General features: G+C 38.0%; 2 protein-coding genes across 5 annotated transcripts in view; one reads left to right on the top strand and one right to left on the bottom strand.

The window, feature by feature from the left end:
- Nucleotides 1–27,903, top strand: part of mcf2l2 (MCF.2 cell line derived transforming sequence-like 2) — an 80,566-nt gene that overhangs the window by 28,556 nt on the left and 24,107 nt on the right. For all 4 annotated transcript variants that reach the window (XM_029499628.1, XM_029499630.1, XM_029499631.1 and 1 more), the window contains exons 16-26: nucleotides 12,048–12,114; nucleotides 12,604–12,719; nucleotides 15,707–15,776; nucleotides 16,270–16,362; nucleotides 16,637–16,729; nucleotides 17,728–17,850; nucleotides 19,516–19,596; nucleotides 20,315–20,455; nucleotides 21,711–21,803; nucleotides 23,056–23,134; nucleotides 27,592–27,628. In XM_029499628.1, the coding sequence (XP_029355488.1) occupies nucleotides 12,048–12,114; nucleotides 12,604–12,719; nucleotides 15,707–15,776; nucleotides 16,270–16,362; nucleotides 16,637–16,729; nucleotides 17,728–17,850; nucleotides 19,516–19,596; nucleotides 20,315–20,455; nucleotides 21,711–21,803; nucleotides 23,056–23,134; nucleotides 27,592–27,628 (993 nt within the window). The remainder of the gene's footprint in view (nucleotides 1–12,047; nucleotides 12,115–12,603; nucleotides 12,720–15,706; nucleotides 15,777–16,269; nucleotides 16,363–16,636; nucleotides 16,730–17,727; nucleotides 17,851–19,515; nucleotides 19,597–20,314; nucleotides 20,456–21,710; nucleotides 21,804–23,055; nucleotides 23,135–27,591; nucleotides 27,629–27,903) is intronic.
- On the bottom strand, nucleotides 2,620–7,891 carry b3gnt5a (UDP-GlcNAc:betaGal beta-1,3-N-acetylglucosaminyltransferase 5a). Its single transcript, XM_029499632.1, has 2 exons — nucleotides 7,673–7,891; nucleotides 2,620–4,479 (listed from the first exon to the last, which is right to left on the bottom strand). Exon 2 carries the CDS (start codon nucleotides 3,963–3,965, stop codon nucleotides 2,769–2,771), a length of 1,197 nt encoding a protein of 398 aa, XP_029355492.1. The 5' UTR covers nucleotides 3,966–4,479; nucleotides 7,673–7,891; the 3' UTR covers nucleotides 2,620–2,768.

The following is a 27,903-nucleotide window of genomic DNA, read 5'->3' as shown; positions in this document are numbered from 1 at the left end:
ACCCCAGTGTGGAGTTTATTCATGTTTAGCTTTCCTCTGTGCTGTGTTATTATTGTAGATACATCTGTTTTATCTTCTTAAGACATTTGTTTGGTTATGTGAAAACACTGCTTGGATGAGTGTTGTGTTTGATATTGTTTCTAGCTTGTGAAAAACTCTCAAAAATAGATCAAAAGTACAAACACAATAGGTCTAATACATCACAGAAAAATCATTTTTCAGTGTACTTTTCACTTGCATTTTCATGTTGCACATGAACACAACTGACTGCATCTCTTTATATCTATGTCTCTTTACTGTATATAGTATTTCTATCTTCCAATTATTCTAGATTTGGTTCCTTATTTGTTGTTATTGTAGCTTCCAGTTATGCTTTTTCTCTTGTGTGGCTCTGTCAATTTAAATGTGCTCTATCGGGATCAACAGAGACACGTTATATTTCATTCATTCATCTTATACTGCTTATTTGTTTCCGGGTCACGGGGGTGCTGGAGCCAATCCCAGCTCACATTGGATGAGGGTGGGGTAGGCTGCACATTCTCCAAAGAAAACGAGGAGGATAGTCAGCACATGGCTACTCCTATAGAGATATTTCATTGGGAGAATGTCCTTTTCCTCTGCTAACAAGGACAGATTTCACTTTTGAGGAAGTGCAGTGGTGAGGCAGGTTCATGCAGATCAATCAGCAACTACTTACAACATCTACAAGGCCTGCCCACGGGTGCTGGAGAGATTGTCAAAGCTTTTCTGCTCATTTTGGAAGAAGAAGCAGGAACCCTGGCTCGGGACACTAGCTGAGGGCTGTTTCATCCCCAAAAAGCTAAACTCATCAGACCTTCGCAAATTCAGAGATCTCTTGACTAGATATTGAGGGAAAAACTTTCCAGGCAAACATCATCTCTTTGCAAAAGGGGATAATTTGGAAAATCAGTCAACAAGAAACAATCTGCTATTAGATGGAGTGCCTGGCTCTAAATGAGAATTTTGGACTGAGACAGAGATCAAATTAAAAAAAAAAAAAAAAAGTCTTTTCTGACTGCCTGAAAATAGACTCCAAGCTTATAGAAATTGAAAGATCTCATTGGACTGTGAAATACGACCATGCTGGTCGTCCAAGATTCATTGTGGTAAAATTACTTCAATACAAAGACAAAGAAGAAATTCTGAAGAAAGCCAAATCCCTGAAATTGCCAATGATGTGCCACCACAACTCACAATATGATCGACCAGATCCACTTAAACGTCCTACACTATCACTCTGTCACAAATTTCCCAGTTTTTAAGTAACATGTTACAAGTCTTCTTGTTATGTGTGATGTAACTGAGTCATATTCTATTTTACCAGCGCAATTAATCCACATGATTTAAATTACAGTAAGGACATGTATAATGACTGATTTGAAGTATGAAATTCCTTAATTTTGTAAGTGTCACGATCGGTTGCAATTATTGCCCCCCAGATACTGATAGTGTTTCCAAAGATGTTCTTTTCAGTACTGTAGAGTGGATAAGTAACAAAAAGGAAGCTATGCATTCCTCTTTGAGACTTCAACACTGATATTCTCAAAAGTGAGTCAAATTTGTATATTATATTTCATCACACAAATGTTTTCAATCTGTTCACATTGAAAGGAAATATAATAAAAAAAAAAAAATCTAAGCCCTGGGTAGCTCCAGGGCCAAAAGATCCTCTATGGAAAAAAAAGTGGTGGTATGTACACCTGATTTAATGTTGAAGTTATTAAAAATATAGAAATCACTTCACTAAATTACTACAGACTGCAAAAAAAACCAAAACAAAAACGATAACAAATAAACAAAAAATACAACAGACTTTTCAAAAAATTGGAACAGTTTTGTAAGTTTTTGTAAAAAAGCATCATTAATGAATTTGAAAAAGAAAAATGCCTTCAAAACCTTCTTTACTTTGAATATGAATATTGGTCATTCTTCCTGTAAAAATAAAAAAAAAGCATGCATATGAACGCTTGCTTGTGAATACTAAGAATCAGTATATTTGCATTAGTATGTTTGACCCTCTCACCTCGAAAGAATCGCTTTTCTGGAATTTGGCAATGAAAAATTGTTGCTAACCTGCTTGCAGCAAAGCATCTTTGATGTTTATATCACCCCTGGTGCTGCTCAATGTCAATCATGTTATCCTCTCACATGGCATCTGCATTACAAAAGCAAGTTCCTCAGCCATCAAGGACCTTTATGGATAACAAAACCGTATCATCTATCAAACCTTCACAACTGCCTTAATCTACAGTAGCACTGTACATTGCACCGAATTATATATTGTATCCATATTTATTCATACCTCATCAATCATCTAGAGAGTTACATTCAGCTCTTACAGTGACATGTATTCATCTGCCTCAGTGTCATGAGGATTCATAATATTTAATGGATGATGTCAATGTAAGATTTTCTATACATTGCTTCTATGGTTGGCAGATGAGTGAACAACGAGATGTTTTATGGATGTGTGTACAGAGAAACCTGAACACCATAATGTCAATAGAACAGGGGAGGGATTAGGCTTCTTTTTCCCTTCATCTTAAACTAAATGAAGACTGATCCCTGTGAGTGAAGAACAAGTTCATGCATTCATTGTTTGCCTAATGGAACAGCTTTCATCTTTATTATTAGATTGCAAATACATAGTAAAGCCAGCAAACAGTAAAAATTAAATGAAAGAGAAAAAGTATGGCAGATTATCTATATGTGATGTTATCATTTGTTTGCTTGGTACATGAAGCTGTTTATGTAAAAGCTGCCATGCAGGAGTACGTATTCTGGTAGTATGGCAGACACAGCATCATCACCCTTACTGCAGTGCAGTACAAATTACCCATATATCCTCTGTAGTTGCTGGTAATTGTAGGGTCTGTTGCTGTGTGCCATAGTGTTCGCACATCAGCGGCATGACCATGTGATGTGATCATGTGCTCATAGATGCAGGGGTGGTATGGGGCCTTGCCCTCGCCTGAAAAATATAAATGCTCCTGAGGATAAACCCCCATAGTCTTGGCACATATCCCCATAAAGACATCGTCGATGTAGATGGAGGAGTTTGTCACTAGAGTTGCATGGTAGATCTTTGCTACCACATCACGTGAAACCACGTACCCTGCTCCAGCAGTGTAGTCTGGGTAGGAATACCAAGGGTACAGATCATAGGGAATGTAATATTTGCTTTTCATACGGCGGACTGGAGGGGCTCCTCTATATACGTGCCCCACCCACAGGTCTTTGGCGCCCGATTGACCACTCTCGAGCTGCCGAAGGTACTTCAGTAAATTGGGCATGTGGATGAATACATCATCATCTGCAGACATGAAGAAGTGTGCTTGAGGACAGTAATTGTGGCCCCAGTGGTACTGCAGGATCAGTTTGGCAGTCAAATTGTGGAAAGAATCCTCAAAATTCTGCTGTATTAGGTCTCCATAGACCTTATCCTCCTGCAACAATGCGGCCTGCACCCTGGATCTTTGCCTCACATCTGGATGCATGCCCAGGGCAAACAATAGCCTCACATTTGCCCCAAGTTCTGACCAAAGAAAGCTTTCATTCCCCCATGTGTCCCTGATGGCCTGGCGCTGCTCGAAGTTCTCAGGGGATGATTTCACAAACAGAAGTAGGAAGACATCATCCCAGCTTTTATCTCCATCTCTTCCTCCACATTTTTGTGGGTGGTTAATGAGGTACGAGTAATCCCATAACCAACCAAACACATTCGTAGAACTGCTTTTGCTGTGGGGATGTTTGGAAGTGATGATGAAGGAAGAATTGAGGAATTCATAGCGGTTGATGAGGTAGCGGTAGGTATACGATCTAATGTGGCGGACTACATGGTGATCCGCCTCCTCCCAACACACCATCACCATACACAGCACCAGGCCTGTGGTCAGAAGCTGCAAGCACTTGCACTTGTGGATGCGCCGAAAGTTCACAAACATTGCTACTAAAGCCAAGCTCTGTCTCAGGAGTGACAGCGGGTCTAGACTTGGACGCTCCTGGAGCTGTATCTCCCTCTGAACTCGGTTCTCTTTTCAGTGGAGTGGTATACTATTTCATCTCTGCCTGCTTGTACTCCTAAACTTGAACTAGCTTTTGACTACCTCTCACCTTTGCTAGGTTATGCTCTTTTCATCTAATGGTCATCTCTCTCATCCTCAAGTGTGTCTTTGAAAGTCTGTCTCACTTTACACATCCCTCCTTCCACCTTTCTCCTGTCCCACAAGCTGGCTTCTCATGTGTCAAGTCCAGTGGGCCTTTGCCATGCTCTTTAGCAGTTTAGATGCTCTGATACTTAACTTGCTCCGCTGGGTGAAACAAAAGCTCTGCTTCCTCATAGCAACCAGACTGCTCAAGTTTGCTTTGTCTTCCTATCTTGAGTTTAATCCCCCTCCTTTTTTTTTTTTTAACTGATTGGGTTTTCCAGTATTAGTGTAACATAGGATCCCACGGCACCTGAAAACAAAAGAAATAACAAAAGATCAGTGTCTCATATTTAAAAATATGCACGCTTAGGCCACACAGACAGAGACACTTCTTCAAAATAAGATCCAAAACCTCCCAACCCATGCATGTCTTTGGACAGTGGGAGGAAACCCAAACAGGCATGGCGAACATGCAAACCCAGGCCTGAACCCGTGACCTTCTTGTGGGGCAACACACTAACTACTATGCCACCATGCTGCCCATCACACTTTCCTTAAATACGAGAATCCAAGATTTGTAGATAACATTCCAAAAATGAAACACACGTCCCACAACTTTGGTGGAAATATCAAATCCACTGTAAACTTTTTAATTTCTCCTCATGACATCTCCATTGAAGTACATGACAGTCAACCTGTTTGTGTTGAGCTCAGTGAGTTACTTTTGTTTGACTTAGCACTTAGCACACACAATTTTCCTGACAGATACGTTCCTTTTTATCCCTGCCCAAAAAATACTTGGGTCCAGTCTCTCATCTCATCTAGTCTGGCGGTTTGCAAAATGAGGAAGCCATGTTTATTGTTTTTTTTTTTTTTTTTTAATAAAGCGACTTTATACAGTTTTATGAATGAAATTGTTTTGAATGGAATTGTAGCCCCAAAAATCTGAATTGAATAGAAATGAATCATGAGATGATAAAAGATTCCCACCCCTAATGATTAGTTCTTCGGTTTTACGAGCGTTAACAGACAATTTCTGAGCAGAGGTGATTCATCAGCTGTGTCACTTGCTTATGACTATTCATGCAGTGGTCACAAAAGACATCCTCCATGCTTTCAGATCCTTCCCTAGTCAGTTTCCCCCTTTTGAATATTTTTCATTTTATTTTGAACCACTTGTATTGGTGGGATTGCATCCCATCTGGCATCTAGGGTGAGAGCCAGGTTATCATAGCATAGATGTATAAAGACGCACAAGCATTAACACTCAGACTTTAATGAAATAGTAGTAGTACTAGTAGTAGTAAAAGTTCAACCCCATTGAAGTTCATGAGAGCTCTTTTTCTCTTTTTTCTTTTCTTTTTTTTTTTTTTTTTTTGTGAGGACATCAAACTGGTGATGGTAGTTGGAGGGTCCTGTTCTCTCTAACCAATTGTACAGTTCAGCAGCTTTGGGTGAACCAATATTTTTCTGGCTAATTAATTTATATGACCAAGTTTTTGGTGGTGAAAGCACTGTGTCAAGTTGAAATGTTGTAACTTCATACAGTTTAACAGTATTCGACATAAATAAACCGTGCTTCAACACATAATAAGATGGAAAGGTTTTTAAAAAAACAACTTTCTTTTGCAAATTTACTTGCCTGTAGCCACAGTAATTTAGTCAATCAGCTGGCCATATCACAGAAATATGAATAGAAACAAACATCACTTTGGGAATATCATTAGATGAACTATGTATGTCTTCTATATAATCTGAGATAGATCATATTTGTATTTGCCAAGATGAATGGGAAAGAGGTGGCAGAAGATAAAAGTCTCTCTTTTGAAGCTTAAAATGTTGACACACGCCAACAGTGAAAGAATTAAGGTCAACTGAATCCTGAAAAACATGGTTGTAAAATTACCTTAAAAGTTTTATTAGTGCACTATTGCGAAAGTACTTAGACATACCCAGTAGAAAAATATAAATGTAAGGCTTTTGAAAAAGGGAAACTAATTTCAAATACAGAATGTTGGATTACAGAAAAGTATGAGCTCAATACTTGGTTGGGGCTCCCTCTGCTTGAATTACTACAGAAAAACATTGTGGAAAGGAGGAAATGATTGAGATGCAGCTGTAGATATTTTTTTCAATTTGTTCACCCAAGTGGAACCAAAACAGTAGAATGCCCCTCAGAATCAGACTGGTGGACCAAACACAAAAATAACCATTATATGTTGGACACTGCCTGCCCACCATGTTGTCTATTGTCTTTAGCTGCGCATGTAAGTGCTTACTGGCACATAGAGCTATAATAGGGGCTATAATAGGGCTTTAGCTCAACAGAGGCCCTGAACAGGGAAGCTGCCGACGTGTGCTGTGCTGTGACACAACAGCCTAACTACATTTACACGGCAGCATATTTTGACAGGTAGGTCACCCAGCAATAGAGAGCTCTTATAACACATGACCAAGTCTCAATAAATGTCATGTTGTGACTAATCATGATTATCCATTAAGTAGTAAGCTATTCTCATCAGTTCTCATGTAGAATTGGTACGCTCATATTATTCAACACAAGAGGGGAATCATTTTCTCCTTCCTCTCACCAAGCGTTAAGAATATTTGGGTTGTGACACATGAATGAAGTCGTGACGGGTTTTTCTAACTGAGCATATGGAAAAAGTAGATGAAATCAATCAAAAACTGATCTGCTGAAACAGAAAAATAAAAGTGCAGGAACATAGTTCTAGTCTTATATTCTGTACAAGTAGGCTAGTACTAAATATTGTTGAAAGTCAACCACTTAGTACATGTTTTAGAAACAAGATGCCATCACTGTCTTCCAAGAAGACGTGATGATTTGTAAGTCGGGCATCCAATCTGACGTCTCCCATAACCTCAAGTAATTCAGTTTAAGAACGAGAATAAAATGTGTGATTTTATATTTTCAATTTCTCTGTCCAGCATTCTGAGAGCCAAAAATGTAAAAAGAGGTGCAAATCTTAATCAAACAAGGATCCAACCTTTACGCTGTTCTTTGTTTTGCAAAGAAGCTGATACATGCACTGAAATTGTCGGGAATTGGGGTGGTGACTGGTACATTTGATCCCTTCACTTTCAGATGGCCAGAGGTGAACAATAGCAGGCAAACTCAATGGACAAATCTTTGTGAGGAAAATATGACATGAGTTCACCATTTGCATCTCCAAATGAAATTGTGTTTGGTCTCCAGGCAGCTGAGAAATGGCAGCAGTGTCATCTGTTTACATGTGTTGCTTGCTTTGTAAATGAACTGTTTTGAATAAAAGCAAATGTTCCAATGGCAGTGGGAGCAGGAAGAACTAGTCAGTCATCATTCTCAAGGTAATTTAGAAAGAAATATCTTTCTGATGGATATCGCTGTGTTACGCAAGCGAAACTGAAACAACTGAATAAAACTAGACAAACCTTAATCTGATCATGTTTTAAGCATCTCTCAGCACACAATCACATTGAAACAGACCGTGTTCCTGACTTACCAGGAAGTTTTCTGAACATAGGTAAATCCTTGTCCTGTCCTCCTCTCAGCTTCTCCTTCTCCTTTTGAATCTGTCTTCGTGCAACATTCACTTTGTTTGCCAAATGATGCTGCTTCAGTGTCTGTTCTGCCCTCTCTGCCTTCTGTCTTCCACCTTCCCTCCTTCTATTGATATTCCCCTGTCAGATGTAATCGCTTATCTGAGAGAAGCTTTAAATGTCTTGTTGGCATCTAGGTCCCTGTCTGTTCATGTTTGAAAGAGAGACAGAGACACACTGTGAGTGGGGTGGGTGGGGATCTGTTCTAAAGGAGGGACTACTGTAGAGAAAAGGTCTGAACTTCCTCTAAATGTGTCTATTTCACAATCACACACACACACTCACACACTCACACACAGACACACACACACACACACACACATTAAATGAGTAACTCAAAAACTAATTCAAGGTATATGTTGGAATCCTAAAGTTAATTTCAATACCTTTTTACAACTCTTTAAAGATCTTCTCAAAATATTTGAAGAACTGATCACCAATTTAAGCATAAATCAGGAACGCATCTTTAACTTACTGAACAATGGTGGTTTGCAACCAAACCTACAGAACACAACCAACAACACAACTCAGATCAGTTGTGAAGGAACAAAGCTGAACAGAATAATTGAAACCAAAGACAATGTTTATTAAAACATATCTTAGGTGACAACAACTAACACTCTGACAACTTGACAACGTAGTGGATGTGGACCAGGGCAACACTGACACCATTCTTCTTCTTTTTACAGTCTGGACAAACAGTTATTCATCACCAATTAGGAGTCAGCAAACTTATAGTTCCTCATTTCAGAACCTGTTTGGCAGCTTGAGAAGGGTGTTAGCTTGATGTAAAAATTTCCTGGAAAAGTTCTCGAAAATACTTGCTAAACATCTACAACATTTACCTGGCGCATAACTAAACCACCCTGAATCTCACCTGCAATTTCTTTTTCAGATTTTTTTTTTTTTTTTTGGAGTGGAGTGGAGCAAAAGGTGCCAAAACTAAAACAACTGAAGTAAAGAAAATTACTTAAGTACTGCAGCAAAGCATAATTAAACCACTGGATACAGTACCCTTTGTTACATCCAGCTTCCCTAACTCAGATTAACTCTTTTCATAATCAGAATGGCACAGCAAGAAGAAAAAAAAAAAAAAGATTTTTTTGTCCGACCCTTGCTTGGTCATATACAATCTCAGCAAATGGTCTGTAATTTCTAGTTACAACATTTTTTACCAGACGCTTAAACCAGATGCATGCTCCATTAACTACACCATGTTAACTAAAATAAATTCTGACAACATAATAATAATGACCATCAGCCTTAAAGGTAGAAGTAAAACAAAAAGAAAGGATGAATAAGTTAGTTATGTTTCAAGTTCATATTGTCAATTTTTTCTCTCTCCAAAATTCTTTTAAACTGAAAAATATTTGTACATCTCTTTAAATCTATTTCCAAAGTTTTACACTGACAACTGAAATACATATCCAGTTTAAACTGGTCCAAGCGCATTGATGCGTAAAATGAAACCTCTTTCTATGATTTTCATCATCTGAGCTAAACACAAACGGCTTTTGCACATTCCTTGGCAATACTTTTAGCTGATGATATCAGCATTCCTATGACTGCTTTATGTTTAAATAATCCTGACATGATTACCAATCTATTAATTTGTTCTCTAAAGTCTGCTTTATATTCACAGTGGCGGTTAAGTACAAACCAATAGCTCTACTGCAAACAGAAAAACTGCAGTAGTTCACACACCATTTCAATGCATTACCATCCAAGAAATATGAGGTCCAAATATGGACCTCACAGTCATATGTCAGCTAGTATCTGCTCCCAGAATAAATGTAACAGCCCTGTAGAAAATGACAGTGACTATCAGCAGCTCCTACAAAAGAGATGGCAGGATAGCTCGCTCTGAGATTTTAAACCTGTGGTACTTGTAGATAGTAGTGTGGGATTTTTGGACATTGCTGCTGGTCATTGGATTGCTTTGGTTTCAAGTAACTAGAGTCTCTCAGTATTCCCGCTTCTCTGAAGCAGGATGAAGACTCATATTGCCAGGACAAATCAAACCACACGAGGTTATCACTTGTTTTGCTGAACATTAACGCAAAATCTTAATGTAGTAGAGAAATGTTCAATAAAATGTGTATGCACTTTAGCACTTAGATCTTTAAGGGTTTCCCTTTAATGATTTGCAGGACATGGTCTAGAGCCCATGCTGCAAGTGCATTCACTTTTGTAACACTATTTTAACAGTGGGTTAGAAAAAACATAGCTTATACTTAATCTCTCAATTATCCATAGAAGTGTTTTGGGTGGAACATGCAATAAACCAGAGTGCTATATCCCATTCCCTTTAAAAGCAGCCAGGCACACTTGCACCTAGTGGAACTCCATAATGCCACTGTTTTTCACACAGACAAGATGTTTGTGCTAAGCTGATTACATATTGTAACTGACAGTGAGAAAAGAATGCTTCTCTGTAGGTTGTTGTGCTGTGGATGTGTCTAAACATCAAAGCACGTTTCCAGCACCCTCTGCTGTTCATACATAACAGGTGTGTGCATGGTATGCATCGGGCTAAGTAGGTGCAATTTTACCCTTTTGATAATGCACCATTAAAACATTTTTGAAATAGTGCATCACTTATTAAGGCTAATGCCAAAACAAGCCCATGGACACAGGTCTGCTTTATAGGAAAACAGCAACCAAGTTGGTCTGAAACTAATAAAGACACCTGTGGTAAGATAGCGCTCTAAGTCTTAGAGGCTATTTTCTGTGGTTTTGTGAAGCAACCCTGCAGTGTTAACTAGTTACTATATTCCCGTGATGTCCGTATCTTTGTACATAAAGCATCAGACTGTTGCACTGTACCCAAGACAGGGTAGTATGATTACTTTCCTTTTTCCAAATGTTTGTTCTTGAATATCCATGAATGAATGTGCTCTAAAATACAAAACCAAAGCACTTGGGCATGCTCAGTGCTATTGATGCATATCAAACCATTATTCAATTTCAGTACTTAACTCATGTCTTGGGAATTCACAGTTATACAGAGAAAACTAAGTTGCCTGACTATTTGCTTCGAACACTTCGAACACAGTCAGCACCATATATAATGAATATCCTCAGAGTTACAGAACCTCATACAGATATCATGTGCAGCCTAACGTCATTATGGCTGTGCTTTAACAGGAGGATAAGCCTCGGTCTGTGAGCATGAGCACATGCGAGAAATTTCACAAATTAGTGCCAGCACTTATGCTGTAAGCACTCTCTAAGATAGGAAGTTCCACACTAAGCACATAAAACAAGCCCATTGTGTACTTGTACTTCTGGACATTCTTAGTTATAATTAAGTTAGCTAGAATTACTTATGTTACAGCCTGGCTCTTGCAAAGAGTTTGCGTGCCCACTTAAGGCAGAACCACAGTGAGGTTGCTTAAATATCTCCTTGAAAGGAATTTGTCAGACAAAATAATTTCATCTGGTTCCTCTGTGTCTTATTTAACCACAGAGCAGCTGATGCAGTTGCTTTGAGCTTTATTGGCCCATAAAAGTACAATATATGTCAGACAGCCTTTAAGCACATTTACATGGGACAAAAAAAAAGGTCCAATACTGCCCATTCATGTTTGTGTTGACCAGATTTTGTTTTATGATTATTATTAACACTTTAAAACGAGCATCAAAAGTCATCTCACTGACAAGCCTTTTTTATAGCTAGCACAAAGCAGATAGTAAGTTGTAAGTCAGTCTCAAAGTCAGGAACAAACTTTTATATCTGTAGCAGGATGTATCTGTACCGTATGGGTTGGAGATTTACTTTATTCATACCTTAAAGTGGCTGCAGTTATTATTACTGTATCTTGTTTCATAATTTGAGAATTGAAGACACTTTTTTTTTTTGGTAATTGTTCCCTTTTGTCAGTTGGAAAACAAATCCTGATGAAGTCTAATCCCACTGCATATTGAAAACACCCACAAAACACTCCTCTCATATGTCATTATCACAGTACCAAGACTGAAAAGCCATTATTGTGTTTCAATATTGCTGTCATTAGGTAGTTAAGGGGACCAAATGTGTGATTTTGCTTAGAATAGCATACTGACAGTGGGAATTTGCTTGGGAGGCAAAATGCTGGTCTCATGGGACCAAAGAGCACTTCACTGATATATTTATTGTTACTGATTTATTAGTTTGTTTGTAAAGTTATAAGACCAGCACTGGATGGATTAATAGATTCATGGTTTTGGGGGAAAACTGAACAAAAAGGCTTTCATTATTTGTGAGGAATGATACCTTTCTCTCCTCTCGTTTTGCAGACACATCATGACTGAACTGATTGAGACAGAGAGGCTATATGTGGAGGAACTGCAAAGCATCATGGAGGTATAGTCTCTCCACCACCTACGAGGCTGGACTTTATCCTTTATGACTTTTATTTGATACGCTTCAATAGATTAATATTGCTTTCTGTGGATGATAAAAGAACATTTGCAAGTCCCTTGTTGCATCCGGTAACACTACTTTAGTAAATACACTGATTACCTTCGAGGAGAAAGAATGCTGCATTTCTTTTCCTTACACTTGCGACATCCACATAATTGTCAATGTATGAATTTCCCATGATCTCTAGGGCTTAACGTGTTCAATCAGTCTTCTTTTATACTAGACATATCACCAGGACTAAACGACAAGAATGCTTTGACTGGGTAGAATGTTTACTCCAAGAAATATTGCCTGGAGTGTATCAGTTTAATTCTTTATCATCACCCTGGAGTTGATCTCTGTTTCTCTGATTGCCTGTGGCTGAACTGATCTGTTATGATACTTTCGTTTCATTCCTTAGCGTCTCAACTCTCTACATCTTCTCCCCAGGGTTATTTTGCAGAACTAGATAACTCGGAGCTCAGCCATCTTACACCCCCCTCCCTGGAGAACAAAAGGGATGTTCTGTTTGGCAACCTGCCAGAGATATATGAATTTCACAACAGGTTGGTGGAATCTATTTTTGGAAATGCTTTATTGTCTTGGCAACACAAAATTTGTGAGATACAAAATGAGATAAACCACTCCACTCCAGATAAAATTAGACGTAAACAGGGGTCTAATGATTTCTCTCCATTTATACATCATGAAGTTTTTGGCTTTTAAAGCTCATTAATGAGCTAAAAAAATTAAGGAGGTCTTTAAAACTAAAGGGCATTGGTGTCATCAGTTACTCTATATTTTATATAAAATAAAGATTTACAATAATTTAGATAGAGGGTTTTGAAAGAGCATATTTGTTGGTCTTATCTGAATTTATGAAGTGTGTAAAATGAATAAAACACACAATGTTTTAAGCATCAGGTGCTGGTGACCCTAAAAATTCAGGCCACACTGAAAACGCATGAAAATATGCCCCATTCATGGCACAATTCAGGGAAAAAAAAAAAACTTTAAGATATAGAAAGTATCTGGCAGGTGAACAGTCTGACGTTAGTGTAAGCGACAATTCAAAACAACAGAAATTTCAATTTACATTGCTGTTACTTTACCAAAAAAGTCTCACAAAAATTAAGATGGTAGCAGGTCTTTTGATTTGCCCTTAGTTGATTGTGGCATACATAATTTTGTGCCCATTTGTGTATCAATTGTTGAAAATTCACAGCTGTTAAATAACTGTGCTTGCTTCAGTCTTTTTGAGATTATGATACAGCTAAAAGTGCAGTGGTTGGTACGAAACAACTTCAAAAGATCTGTACTTCATCACTCGTTCTTAATTCAGTAAAATTTGTGTTTCAGCTTCTGTCTTCGCTGAAGGCAGCTGCCCACAGCCTCACACATTCACACACCCACCCAGACATAATGTTGGTCTAGCCGATTGACCTTATCATAACCATGTCACCAATAAAAATCTAACCTTACCCTTAGGGTTCCAAAACAACTTCTCACCTGCAGAACGGACTTCCTGTTCCCATTGTGTTAGTTTGCATCCAGGTCCTCACTAGATCTTAAGAACAGCAACAATATGTGAACACCCACATATATACACATACACAGCTATTGAGCCAGTTCTCATTATCTTCCAAGGGAAATAGCAAATGAACTACATCAAGTGCATTACCATATACACTTGGACTCATATTGTAACCCTGGGCTTGCACCTAATCGCACTGATAATATGTCATAAATTGACTAAATTGTGTGGTATTATTAGTTTCAGAGGCTGTGCTTGCATTATCAGCTGTCATCCGATGTATGTTGGTGGGATCAATATCAATGCTATTTGTAGTTCAATTTTGTGCACTAGTTGTTTATTATTTCTCCAGTCAGTCCTTCTTCAACTGTGGATGCTTTTTAGAGGTAATGTCTTTATCAGTCAAGTTTCAGGTTACTTTATTTATACCTGTTGTGTAGGTAGGGTTAGTTTGTTTTGCAGAAAGAAGATAAACATCCACTCAGCAGATAAATGCTAAAAAAAAAAAAAAAAAAGCAATAGATAAAAGTGCTTAAGGTCCCAAAAGGCACCAATAGATAAGTAAATAAAAGAATGAGACAAGTTCTGTTTATGTCCAGAATTTGCTACAGCGTATTCTTGCCAGTGATAGCAGCAGGAACAAAGTTATTCCTGTACTTCTGTGTCCTGCACTTCAGGATGAAAGCCCTTTGACCAGAGGAAAGAAACTGAAAGCCACTGTCATCATTTAAAATCGAGGTAGCCATCCACTGCAGCTGTTTGGTATACAGGGACACTGTGTAAAGCTGAGACCTACCGATGACTCACTTGACCAAAGGAAAACAGATGACAGAATCAATAAAAGCCTGATAAAACATGACCCTAATGGCTTGGTCAGTGTGAAAGTGGGACAGTTTCCTCAGACAGTTCAAACCACGGTTGACCCTATCAAAATACAGCTCGATGGTTATCTTTACAGTTCAGTTTATCATCTGAGATGGTCCCAAGTTATTTGTAAGATTGCATTATATTCATAATATTGTGTGTTTTTAAACAAACAGTACCCGTGTCTCTTTTATAATGACACACTGGACTTGTTAAATCTTACTTCACCTTTGATCTAATAGCACTTTTATTTGTTCTTCCGATAAAAGTAAACATCACTCCTTTGGTTACGATTCCTGGTAGGCCATTTTAGCAATTTACAGTTACAAAGGGTTTCTGGTGGATTGTATCGCCTGAAGGAGCTAACACTGAAATGATTCCAGCTGAGCCGTAATTGCCTGAAATAACAAAACATTAAGATAGGCGCAGGAAAGTGTGTCCAAACTTTTGACTGGTAGTGTATGTCAATATAAAAGCAAAAAAGCATTGTGCAACATTATGATTAAATACAATAAAAACTAGTTTGGGTTGCTCAACTCTCATTGGATGAGATCTGTTCAAGGAACCTTTTCAGTTAGATCAATTTTCACTCATCAGTTGGATTTCATCCTCTTTGTCTTTTGTAAAGATTTGTGGGAACAGTATGAAACAAATGAGAATATTTTGTAGAGTGAACTGTTGTTGCTCTGAAACCAGCATGTGCACGTTTGAACTGTGGAGCACTGATTTGTCTTCACCTCCCTAAATCATTGTGCCACGCTGCAATTTATAAACCTGCGTGTATCCTTAGCATGTGCCCATGTGCTTCATGTATAAACAGAATGAAATCAAAAGCAGGTTACATCCTCTCTGCTAATTAAATCTTCCCACCCCCACTTAGTAAAGCAGACTTTTTATTCGCGGTCTCCAAAGATGACCCAATGCAGCATGAGGTTTATTTTTTCAGTAGCTTACATCTCAATATTTATGCCGTTGAAAGGAACAGGCTTTGAACTATTGCAACAGGAATGGCAGAAGAATCCAAGTCAGTGAAATTTACATATTTTGGCTCATTGGCTAGTTTATCTAAAACTTGTGCTTATTTTATCACCTATCTTATCAAAGGAAAATAATAGTTTGTATTCTAATACCGTTCTGTCCATAAATAACTTGCAGGACGTTTCTGAGGGAGCTGGAAAACTGTATAGAGAAACCGGAGCTGGTGGGAACCTGCTTTCTGAAACGAGTAAGTAGAGACAGTGACAGAAAGTAACTAAGTGCACTTAAATAAGTCCTACGGTTCAGCACAATTTTCAAGTCCATGTATTTTGCATGATTATTCTCATTTTGTTAGTTGAAGGCTTCACTACATTTCAGAGTGAAATGTGTCTATAAAGGATCCTTGTTTTTATAGAGTTTTGTGAATTTACCTGAGTATTACTGACTACTTATTGTAACTTTTATCTGTTGGATAACAGTTGGAGTCTACATATACTGTATGTCACATTCACATTAACCTTGACACAATATAACAGTATGCCATAGTGCTGAACTGACCTCCATCGTATTGGGAGGTGGTAGTATATGGTTAATATAAGATAGTGGGGTCCTTAAATCAAAGGTGCAGAATGAGTACGTAAGCAATGTGTAGAATTTACATTCAAATATTCTGGCTGCAGTTGTAATTGGACTGTAATTTAAGGATGTCTCTTAACCCAGACATATATTTGTGTTGTCAGAAAGAAGAGCTTCAGGTGTATGAGAAATATTGTCAGAATAAACCACGCTCTGAAGTCCTCTGGAGACAGTGTGGAGACAGCCTCTTCTTTCAGGTGACACACACAGACACACACACATACATAGAGGACGAAGGTCATGAGTAAGTTTAGCCATGGGAATGTGATGCTGCTGCTTGTAATGTTTGACTTCAATATTGGTTTTGTTACTTCCCCGAGTCAAGAAATCATTGTCCAACCTTTTACTGTATTGATGGTCACATTTACAACATCATATCCTTGACAGAAAGACAGAGTTTGCCCATTGCAGCTTTAACTCCAAGTCAAGTGTTCTTTGCTGATGGAAAGTTGTTGGTACTTCTGAGAACAGGAATGTCAGAAGAAACTGGACCACAAACTGTCCCTGGATGCATACCTCCTAAAGCCTGTCCAGAGGATCACCAAATACCAACTCATGCTCAAGGTACCTACCTACACACAGCTCAAAGCTCAAGAGGTTTGCTTGTATGTTTTGGTTGTGCTGCTTGTTTAATCTGCAAGATCACATAAAAAATTATTCGTAATAATACTCTGTTAACAACAGAATATTGTTTTGAGTAGAAATCCGAATAATTATTTTGGCCTGCTCCAGATAATCGCCCGCAGGATTAACAAAAGGCTCATTTAGCCTGAAATCCCAAAAAGGTGTCAGTCTGTCCCCATGGAAACCAGAGTGATGAACATCTGAAGATCCAGTCTGTAAAATTATATTAAAATAATAAATAGATGATAACATGTCTACACAGCTCTGACGTTAATACAATGCTGTGATATAAACAAGTATTCATTAGGACTCAAGGATCAACCGATTCAAAGGTTGTGGTGTGTTAAATAGCTGCTCTGTACACTTGATTCACAAGTGTACATTGGTAAGGACTGAATTCAATCAAAGATTGAAAGTCATAGTTTTCATTGGGCTAGCATTGCTTTCAGTATTAGAAAAAGAAAGAGAGCATGGCTTTGTTGAATATGTGTCAAAGACCCAGCCAGTTTCCGTCATGAACAGGAACTTCAAACAACAGAAATGAAGCGTCCCTGGGGTGTTTTAACTCTCAAACAGTCCACCTCACCTGTTACTATATATATATTGCAATATATATATATTGCAACTATATATATATATAGTTTTGCAAATTTCAAATCAACAGACCTTAAGTTATAATGAATAAAGTCATAACATGAAAATGAAAAGTAGACTTTAATGAATATAAATGATCAAAACCGTTATTTACAAGTTTAGAAAGTTTAGTTTATTCCTCTATGACATTTTACAATGTAGAGAAGTGGTTGCCTTTATAACAGCTTGACATCTTTGATCTGATAAATCTGTGTATGAGCGTACATCTCTTCTCTTCGAAGTTACTCCCGTCTCTCCTTGTTTATTCAGTCCCACCAACAATATTCCTCCTTCCTGTCTTCTAGGAGATGTTAAAATGCAGTAAAAGTGAGGGGGTGGCTGAGTTGGAGGAGGCTTTAGCAACCATGTTGGACATCATCAAGTCTGTCAATGATTCCATGCACCAGATCGCCATCACTGGGTTTGAGGTCAGTATGTATAGATTATTCATGTACATCACCACCACCATCGTCATCAGCAACATTGTGGACCAACTGATATTTTCAGTTTCAGATTACATGAACCTTGGAAAAGGAGAAACCCGTTGTACAAAAAAGGGCAAGATCGTTACTACATCTGTCAGTACTTTGACTTCGTATAGCAATAGTGACAGATATCAAGAGTAAGGGGGCTTACATGGCATAAGATGCCAAGAACATCTTTAGCTATGAGAATGATATCGATGTGGCAGTCGAACATGAGTGAGATAATTCATTGTCTTCTAGGTAATTTTACAGTGCTGTATATTGAATAGAGGAGGTTTTCCCTGGTGCTTTGAAGAAGCAATCGGAATGGCGTTGCTGTTTTTTTTCATCTACCTATCAACCTATGAGCTGTCTGCCAAAACAATCATGCAAAAAAAAAAAAAAATGTCTGAACTACTAGTCAGCTGCCGTGAAATGATTTGCATCACACTACAGTGTTTTATGTTGCTTGCTCAATAAAGACGTTACCCAAAACATTCAGTGCTTCTCTTAAAACCGTAAACACAAATTCAAACAGCTTTCACAAATCTGCTGTATAAACCGTACAGCTACCTCACAATCGCATGTGTCCTCAAAAACCAAACGCTGCCAATCAGTGGAGTGAAAACACCTCTTGTCATTCATTGTCTTTCTAACAGAGTAAAGGTATATCAAGCTTTAAAAAAATGTTCACAGACAACTAAAAAGGACTGTGGGTCAGAGATTGGGTGTCTTTTCACTGAACAAGTGAAGATACAAACTCTAAACCTGGCTACCGAAATGAAACCATTGTGTCTCTGGCATCAGTGTGGCACTTGACAGTTTGATAGTCATAATTATGCTTGATACATGGAATGGCGTTTTCTCCTTGAGCTTGAACCATGAACATTTATATTTATTATCAGTGGAGATGAAATGAATTTGAAGAGTAGAAATTGGTAGTGTAAGAAAATCATTTTGAATAAAGCTAATACTAACGCTGTGGTATGAGTTGTGAATAGCAGCAGAGATATTACTGGAATACATTCTGCATGATAAGATAAATATGATGTAAAGTGAAGCATAATCTAAAGACATTGCTGTTTGCAAGGCAACACATTATGATGTTGCCTTTGTCTTTATTTATTTATTTATTTATTTATTTAATAAATAACAGATTTTACTTTACCCAACTTAACATACCCAGATCTATAGTAATTTTCACACTGCAGAATTCTTAGTCCATTTAAATTGACCCCTTTTCACACACAGATTGTTAGCTTAAGGTTAAGCTACAGTAAAACGTTTCTCACTGGCCTACTGGGCTAAAGGAATCCCCTGATGGATGTGAGAGCTGTTTATGTTCTTCACTGACATCTCTTAGCTGACGTAACTTTGTTAACCTTACTGTTGTAGCACCCATGGTAGCTGAATCATATCACCCAAGAGTGTCGAAGCTGTCCCCTTTAACAGTGTACTTGCAAGTCATTTTTGCTGCACCAGAGGCTGCTTTGTTATCTTAACCAGGGGCTAAGCTTAGTTAGATTGCGCACATTAAACCAATCTTCCATCCTCCTCCTGTTGTAAACTGCTATGATTATTATTAATGAGTGGTGCTTTGAAAGTCTGTCTGTGTGTTGATGTTTACAGGGAAACCTGAGTGAGCTGGGGAAGCTGCTGATGCAGGGCTCCTTTAATGTGTGGACGGATCACAAGAAAGGCCACAGCAAGGTGCAACCCCGTATTTCTGTAGCGTTGTTGTCCCTTCATCATCACGTAAAGAAAACAGCCTTAGCTTGCTCCTTCCCTGTTGCTGCAGTTGCTCCCCTCTTCAGCTCTGGCAAACCTACGACTGTTAAACATAAAATGCATTGCTGGCCATGCACCAACATTACAACGTTACCACAGATCAGACTACATTTAAAAGGCTGCCCTTTACCAATAGGATTTATCATTAATTAATCAATACTGTGGGAACTCTTTATCAATGGCTGCTCATTTGTGTGTCAACACTTAAGTGTGAAACACAGCAGTGGGTGACGCATGCAAAATGAGTTGTGTAATTTTTTCCATACTTATCAAGGAAGGAACATGAACAAAGAAAACCGTTAATGAGTGTAATAGCAGACAAGGGTGCTGTAAATGGATCTCAAGATTAGGAAGAGTTACAATTACTGATGATCAAAGGACAGAGTGCTGCAAAACATTTATCCTCTTCAGTGAGGGAAAAGATACGAAGGTGGGGAGTGCAGTACGTGAATTCATATGGTTCTTGAAGAAAATGGTGTTACCAGAGTCATATAAGTAATGATCTCTTAAAACCCTGAATTGTTTAGAGTTACCATACTTGATCTGACTATTGATACCATAATGTTTTTCATAAAAGTTGAACTGTGAAAATAAAGCAACTCAAATATGCAGATAAAATGACTGAGTGGCTTGATTTCAGGTGAAGGACCTGGCTAGGTTTAAGCCCATGCAGAGGCATCTCTTCCTGTATGACAAGATGCTGCTGTTTTGTAAGAAGCGAGAGGAGACCTCCGATGGACATGAGAAGACCCCATCCTACAGCTTCAAGCACTCGCTCAAGGTTAGATACAGACGGTGACTTCACCATCACCATCAGCTCTAAAAAAGCTGTCCCCTCAGTTTGATTTACTTGACTCCAGGGTGTCGGACCGACTCTGTGTTACCTGAAAGTCTATAACAGCAACAACTCAAGTAGGAATTGTCTTTAAACTGCAAATGTTTAAAACGTGAGTGCTCATTTCAATGGTTGCTGCAGGTCAGGTCATTTTGAACTGAACTGTATATGAAAGCTTCCCTCTGGAGTTACTGACCCGTTTTAGTTCTGTGCAGATCTGTGACTGGTACATAATGATATGGGTCAAAGACATTTCATTTGAAAAGAGTCATTTGAGGTGATACATCCATAGAGATCACTTGTTTGGTCTTTCAGCACTGCAGTGGATTTGAGCGTCTCTTATGTTTTTGTCCATTTTTATTTGCTTCTTGCTCATTTGCAGCAGCAACCCCCTTTCAAACAAAATATTCCTTTAAACTAATTAAACAGTACCTGCCCAGCAACAAAAAGCGGACAAAGTCAAATATTTAGCAAAAAACAAACATTTTTTCTCATACGTATTGAAGCAGAACTCGGAATGAATGCTGAAGTTGACATTTTTCTCTGAAATGGGGATGACTGCAGCTGAAATTATGTTGTAATGAAACTGCTAAATGACCACAAAAGGTTATTTCTCGTTCTATTATTTTATCTGTAGCTGTGTTCAGCTTATTCATATTTGTCACTGGTGATATTTTTCAGATACTGCCCTCTTCACGATGAAATCAGTTCAGTAAATGCACAGTGTGTTTGAGAGCGGAGGTGGTGAGAGCTTTAATAAAATTGGACTCAAAAATAACTTATTTTCTATGGCTAATCTTTAAAGGCTTTACACTTACAGTGCCTGCTGAAAGCTTATTTTATGTGTTAAACATGCAAGAAAAACTGCACAGTTACGCTATTCTTCAGTTGGTTCCTGTGCCTCATGGAAAATAATAAATCCCGAATAACCTTTGGTGTGCACTATTATTTTTTCGAGGAGAATGTCAGGACAACATGTATTTGCCAGTGTGTTTGGCTAGGGAGTCCCAAACAACTTTTTCCCCTCAAGCATGCTGATCTGGAAATGTCAACTTAGTTTTCTTATGACTGGAGGTTGTTGTAGCCTCTTCAACTTGTTGACGTCGAAGATTTTGCATATTCTAAACTGTAAAGGCAAATTTTAGATACAGCCTCATTTGCTTCTGCTTCTGCAACCCACATTCACCTCCTGTCTATGCAGATGAGCGCTGTGGGCATCACAGAGAATGTCAAAGGAGACTGCAAGAAGTTTGAGGTCTGGTACAACGGCAGAGAGGAGGTTTACATCATCCAGGTATGTTGATGCTGTACTGGAATGTGACCAACCTTTCCTTCTATCTCTGCTTTCAGATCATATTTAAATGAGCATCTGATCACATTAGGTTTTCATGTTTGACAGGTTTTAAATTTGGTTTAAATTTTAGAAATTGTTACATGTGTCATGAAGGTACATTTCTTGCGAAAAATTATTTTTATCGAACCTGTTTGGATGAATCAAAGTTCATATATCTCATAACTGACAGATTTTTCTACTGATAGAAAAAATGCCCAACCTTTGTTCTTGTTGAAGTCAACATCTTGGATTTAATTTTAGGTAATTTCAGTAGGGATTTTGTACAGGAGATTGTAAAAATCTTGCAGTATCAATCAATCACTTGTTTCTAAACTTGCATGAGAACTATGTATTTGTTTTTGAAATTAGAAGTATTGTTCTGGAAATTAAATGTAGGCTGTAGTGACAATAACTGTTTTGGAGTCCCAATTTAACAAATGTGTGATGAAATTTTAATTCTTAATGTTTTAATTTGTCCTGAAGTAGTGCTCAATGACTTCTACTTTACTGCAGAGTTAATGTTCATTGTCCTTTACTGTCATTGAAACTGTGCTGTCCTGATGGTCTACCTGTCCACATCATCCCAGTGACAGCAGGGATTTCATGTCATATGCCTATAAGAGGTTAACAGTTCCACTAAAGAAACCTGCCACATCTTTTCTACCAAAATGTTCTCTCAAAGATATCTGGTGGCTGTTAGAGAGAGCCTGGTCCTTTAGCTAAAAACCCGATTCAGATAAAAATATCTAGCTGTATCTAAGCAAATAAATTAGCTTCAAGTGATAATGATTCACTAATAGTACATTTAATCCAATGTCATTCAATATGTATTTTCTATTACATATCCAAATAAAACAGTTTTTTTTTTGTTTGTTAATGTATATTCATTTTAAAACCTAGTAATACCTGATGGTAAATTAAGTCATATGTACATGTTTTTTTTAGTCCTGTTATGATGTCTTCACTGAAAAGATCACTTTATTATTTTATGATATTTCATATTTAATTCTGTCATGCTGCTTGTTGAGAGGCAGCCAATATGCTTTTACACAGTTCTCCTCTCGGGGACAGTATTGTACTGTACAGCATCCCCACATAGCAGTTTCTCATTCAAGGAAGGACCATAAGTGTTAAGATGCTCTTGTTGTATCTCTTGCTTGATTTTGTCCGTGCATGTGCGCGTGTGTGTGTGTGTGTGTGGTGTGTTCCCCAGGCTTCTTCCATGGATTTGAAAAATTCGTGGGTGTCAGAGATTCGGAAAGTTCTTACAGGCCAGCTGGAGGCATGCAGAGGTACGCACAGCTCCTGCGCACTTGAGAGTAAATGCCCATAACAACCTACTTCAGCTCCAACCTGAAGCTGTAGGCCAGCAGTTAAATGAATCCATTCATTTATATATCTGATATCTGCTGGACCACCAATATACAATATTTACATACTCAGAGTAAATATACAGCACACATGGACACATACATACATGCACTGAAAAACCTTATTCCTAATAAAAATTCAACAAGCTGCCTTGTCAAATTTTCATTATTTCACATTTATTCAGACACAGATTTGTTTGTTTCTGTAGGTTGAAGTTTAATTCCAGCTGTAAATACCTTGTTTTTCTTTGTTAACATGACCATTTTCTGATCAACATCGTTATATATCTGGAGACTTTCTAATATTAGGAAGTCTGTGACCAAGCCAACAAAAAATCATAATCACAGACTATTATTACTATTTTGAATTTCTGTTGTTGTCAGAAAGACACAAATATATGTGACATTATGTGAATCTATTCTATGTGTCATTTGAAATATTGGAAGTGCTAAGTAAAGGAAATATAATTTTATTGTGATTAAATCACTGCCCACAAATGTAATTCAGCCTTCAATAGCTAGTTTATCTGTGCCTCCAAACGCCTCCAAACATATACTGTGGTTTCCCAAATACCCGGTGCTGCTTTTATTTTTCTGACAGTTGTAAGTTTTATAAGGATTCACCTTAAGGAAGCGCCCTGAGAGGATGTAGACCTCCAGTTATTAAACAATACTGCTGACAAAGACTACACAAGTGTATATATAGCAAATACTGTCACCAACCCCATTTCTTAGAAATTACATTTTGATTTTCAAGTAAATTTTCTATATCAAACGATTACCACAGTCTTTCCCATATCTTAACCACGATAATGTTAAATGATTCTGTGATGGATATGAATAGAAACTATATTTCAAACTAGATATTTTGCAAAAGAATTAGACTGGCTTTCAGTAACATTTTAGACATGTCAGTCATGTTTTTCCTTATTATTGTTGATAAAACAAATATTCATCTCTATTAAACTGTTGAGATGTTATTCACAAAGAGGTCCATTCCAGTTTTTCCAAAACATATCTAGTCAATTAAAACTAGAGCTCTAATGTGATTGTGATTCATGTTAATCATGTCAAAACATGATTAACATGATGAAAATGCTACAAAGTCTCCATAAAGAACTGCTGCCCTGCGAGAAGATTTTTTTAGCTGGCATATTTAAATCTGTGCTGTCATCAATGCTGTATTAATACATTTTATCTTATTATGTATACTGATTATCCATCAGGGTTGCAGCAGTTGCTGGAGCCCAGTCTGAGCTGAGGTTCCATGCGTGGGTTGGGTTGCAGAATAATTCTTTTTATTAAATAAGAAGTTGATGGGCAGCTTTAACAAGGCAACTCTCCGACACTCAACATCATAGCATCAGCTTTAACATAGGCCTACTGTTCAAAACGTCTTTCATCCTGCCATCCTGAAGCCAAGTAATTTGTGAGCTGCTCTTTTAAAACCTTAGGATTGTCATTTGGCTGCCACCATCTTAACTTTTTTTTTTTCAACCAATAGAAACAATAATTGGAGGAGTCAGTGGAGCTGAAAAGTAGAGAGGGGTGGGTGTGACCTGCTCTATACTCTAAACTGATTGTATAGCAGGTTGCCCTTCTGTTACACAGTGGCCTAATGCATATCCTGCTTTATGGTCTATTTTCCTCTAAACTGGAACCACAAGACAAAACAAAAAGACTGGAAACTAGTCATTGTGACAATAAATGCATCAGGAAGATGTTTGCTGAGGTAACAAATCAAATGAGTGGAGCCATTTTGCATAGACTTCAGTAAAATCAGACTTCTTTTCAAAACCACAGGCTTCTGTAATCCTCTCTCCCCATCCAACAACCATCAGCCGTCCACAGTTCCACTCTGTGGTCCTGACTGACAGGAAAACCACCCTCCGTGCGCCACACTCTCCAACTGACAACCCATCTGTACGTGTGTGTGTGTGTGTGTGTGTGTCTGTTTCTGTGTGAGCAGACTGACTAGTAGCACAGCAGCCATGTTATGTAAGCCTGGAGAGTAGGGGCTGCAGAGCGTTCTGATAGTCCAGTGCAGTGTGTGTCTGTGATTTACAACTGTGACTGTGTGTGAGGAGGGTAGAGGAGAGACGGTGAGATAGAATGAAATTGGACTGGGAAAGGAGAAGGGAGGAGATTGAACCTGATGGGTTAAGAAGAGGAGAGAGGGCAAGAATGATGCATGGTGAGGAAAAGTCAGAAAGGAGCGATTTTTGGGCTGGAGCTGGAGGCTGAGAGGCAGCACAGAGAAAATGAAGGGAGACCTGAAGGGATGAACATGAAAGGAGGGAGGGAGGTGTGAGGAGAAAGCAGGGTGAAGAAAAGGATGACAAAGAGGAACACCAGCCATGTCAGCTTATGTGCTGTGGAGAGGGGAAAATAGTATGAATTTGGTGTGAAGCAAAGAGAGAATATATTGAAAACATCAGGCAGCAGTTTGGTTCTTTATGCAACTTTTAGGATTCACTTCTTTGCCACAGAAACATTGTGCCATAGCTCAATGTACTTTTTCTTTTTTTTTGTCAGTTTACTGAATGTTTAAACACTCGTCATCTCCCTGACAGCTGGTACAGATAATAAGATAGATAAGACGATGTTGTTTGAAAAGCTAGCAGGAGAAATTTTATCTGACATCTATTTGCAAAGTTGAGAATGAATTATCATTCTAGACTATGATAATGTCATCAAAGCACGTGCTGTGATCTGTGATGATGTGGCTACAAAGTAATATGATTGGCAACAGTAAAGGTAATAAAATGATTGTCTCCAGTTGGGATTCTTGTTTGATAACTCATTGAATTTATTAGTTTGTGAGTTGGAGTGAAAAAAGACTTTTCATGTTTATCTTTCCCTTGGAAATCTACATTTTTCCCTGAGAAATTTGGGCCCTGGGGTGGAAAGTATTTTGCTGTTATTGATGTTAAAGCAGCTCTCTGAAAACAGAATGAGACGCAGAAGAAAGAGGAGAGAAATTTAGAGAAATCAAAATGTGCAAACACATCAATCTCGAGACATAAATTATATCTGTTGAAATGAAAGCAGTTGTCAGATTTCTATATAATTCAAAGAAATAACATGGTTGATTGGTAAAACAGATAGAACTCCAAACTAAACTAACATCAATGTCGAGATCATCATGCAGAATTCGAGGAACACGTGTAGCTCCCTGTTTGATGATATGAGGGTTTCAGTTCCAATGATAAACATGAACAACAACTTGAGCACTATATGCACAATTTGCTCGAAGGAAGCTGTAGTGAAAATAGATAACACAAATTTTAATGTGAACAGCCTTTATAAATAAAACATGGCCAGATCCATAATGAAAAAAGATATCCCTTTTGCTGAATACAATATTTGGAGCATATTGAATGGTTTTGCCGACTCTGCACTTCTGCAATAGGTTCATTGGTTACTTGGACAAGAGGTGTCAAGTCGGATCATTTGCATTTCAGTTATGTGAGCTATGCATTCGGGGAAGGCTATGTGTCTTTGTCTGCAGTTATGTTGCTCGTCTTCTCTCGAGATTTCTTGTCAGACAAGAGGCCAGATTTGTTAACATTGCATCTATGAACACTCCTGTTTAAATATGGCTTGGTCTCTGAAGCTGTCTCCCAAATGACTTTTGTTCTGAAGTTTCTCTTCTTTCTAAAGCCACAAAGTGATTTCTATCTGGCCAATAAAAGCTGTTTTCAGTTGACACAGCACTTTGGGCAATTTAGAGCATGAAAATAGCCCAGATGTGAATAGAAGAAGCTTCTTGGAGAAAAAGATGTTATCCTTTAATACTGCTAGGCCACTAAAAATACAACCTGAAACCCGTTACCATCCTTTTCTGGTTGATCATAGCAACATTAGTATAGCTGTTCTTATAACCTGTCCTGCATGTGTCCTTGATATTTTCAAGTTCTCAGCTTTTAACTCATATATGTTCCCTATATGTGTCTATTCTTCAGTAAGCGGAATCCAATAAAAATTTATTTTCCTCACAGCTTCTAACTGTCTTTGCCTCATACTGCCTCAAGTAGTCGCCCGCTATTGATCAGAAAGCAGTCTGATTGGCTGAAAACAGATATTCTGACAAGTTCTTATCTTGTCCTGTGCAATAGTGATAGTGCAAAAATAAGACACTTATACAGTACAGACAAAAGGTTTGGACACACTTTCCTATTCATTTGAACGAGAAGGTGTGTCCAAACTTTGGCCTGTACTGTATATAAAGACACTTACAAACCTTACTTACAAACAAGGCAACAGATCAGAAAATGCTCATGTGAATCATTTCTATAGTTGTATGTTGGGTCCAGTGGCTTACTATGAAAGGCATAAACAACATAGACTAACATATATTTTCTCGATTGTGTTCACAGAAGCCAGCCAGCTGAACATCTATGGAGCACCGATGAGGTGAGCAATCAAGCACACACTGAGTTTCACTGACTCGATGCCTCCATTCTGCTCACAAACAAGCTACAATAGGTTAACAGTTGAAGTAAGAACAATTTTTCTTTGAATTTGAAACAATGCAACATTTATATACAATGAATTAAGAAATAATTGTGCATATCATGTTGCAATCCTTAATCTCCCTTATCCCTATTAATGTCAAAATGAAAACAATTTCAGAAAATTCTACAATCTATTCTTCTAAAAAAAAAACAAAAAAACACAGCTGAGCTACT

This window comes from Echeneis naucrates, chromosome 4 (genome assembly GCF_900963305.1).
Source record: "Echeneis naucrates chromosome 4, fEcheNa1.1, whole genome shotgun sequence".
NCBI lineage: Eukaryota > Metazoa > Chordata > Actinopteri > Carangiformes > Echeneidae > Echeneis > Echeneis naucrates.
The sequence above is the reverse complement of the archived record's forward strand: the minus strand, read 5'-3'. Positions and strand labels throughout refer to the sequence as shown.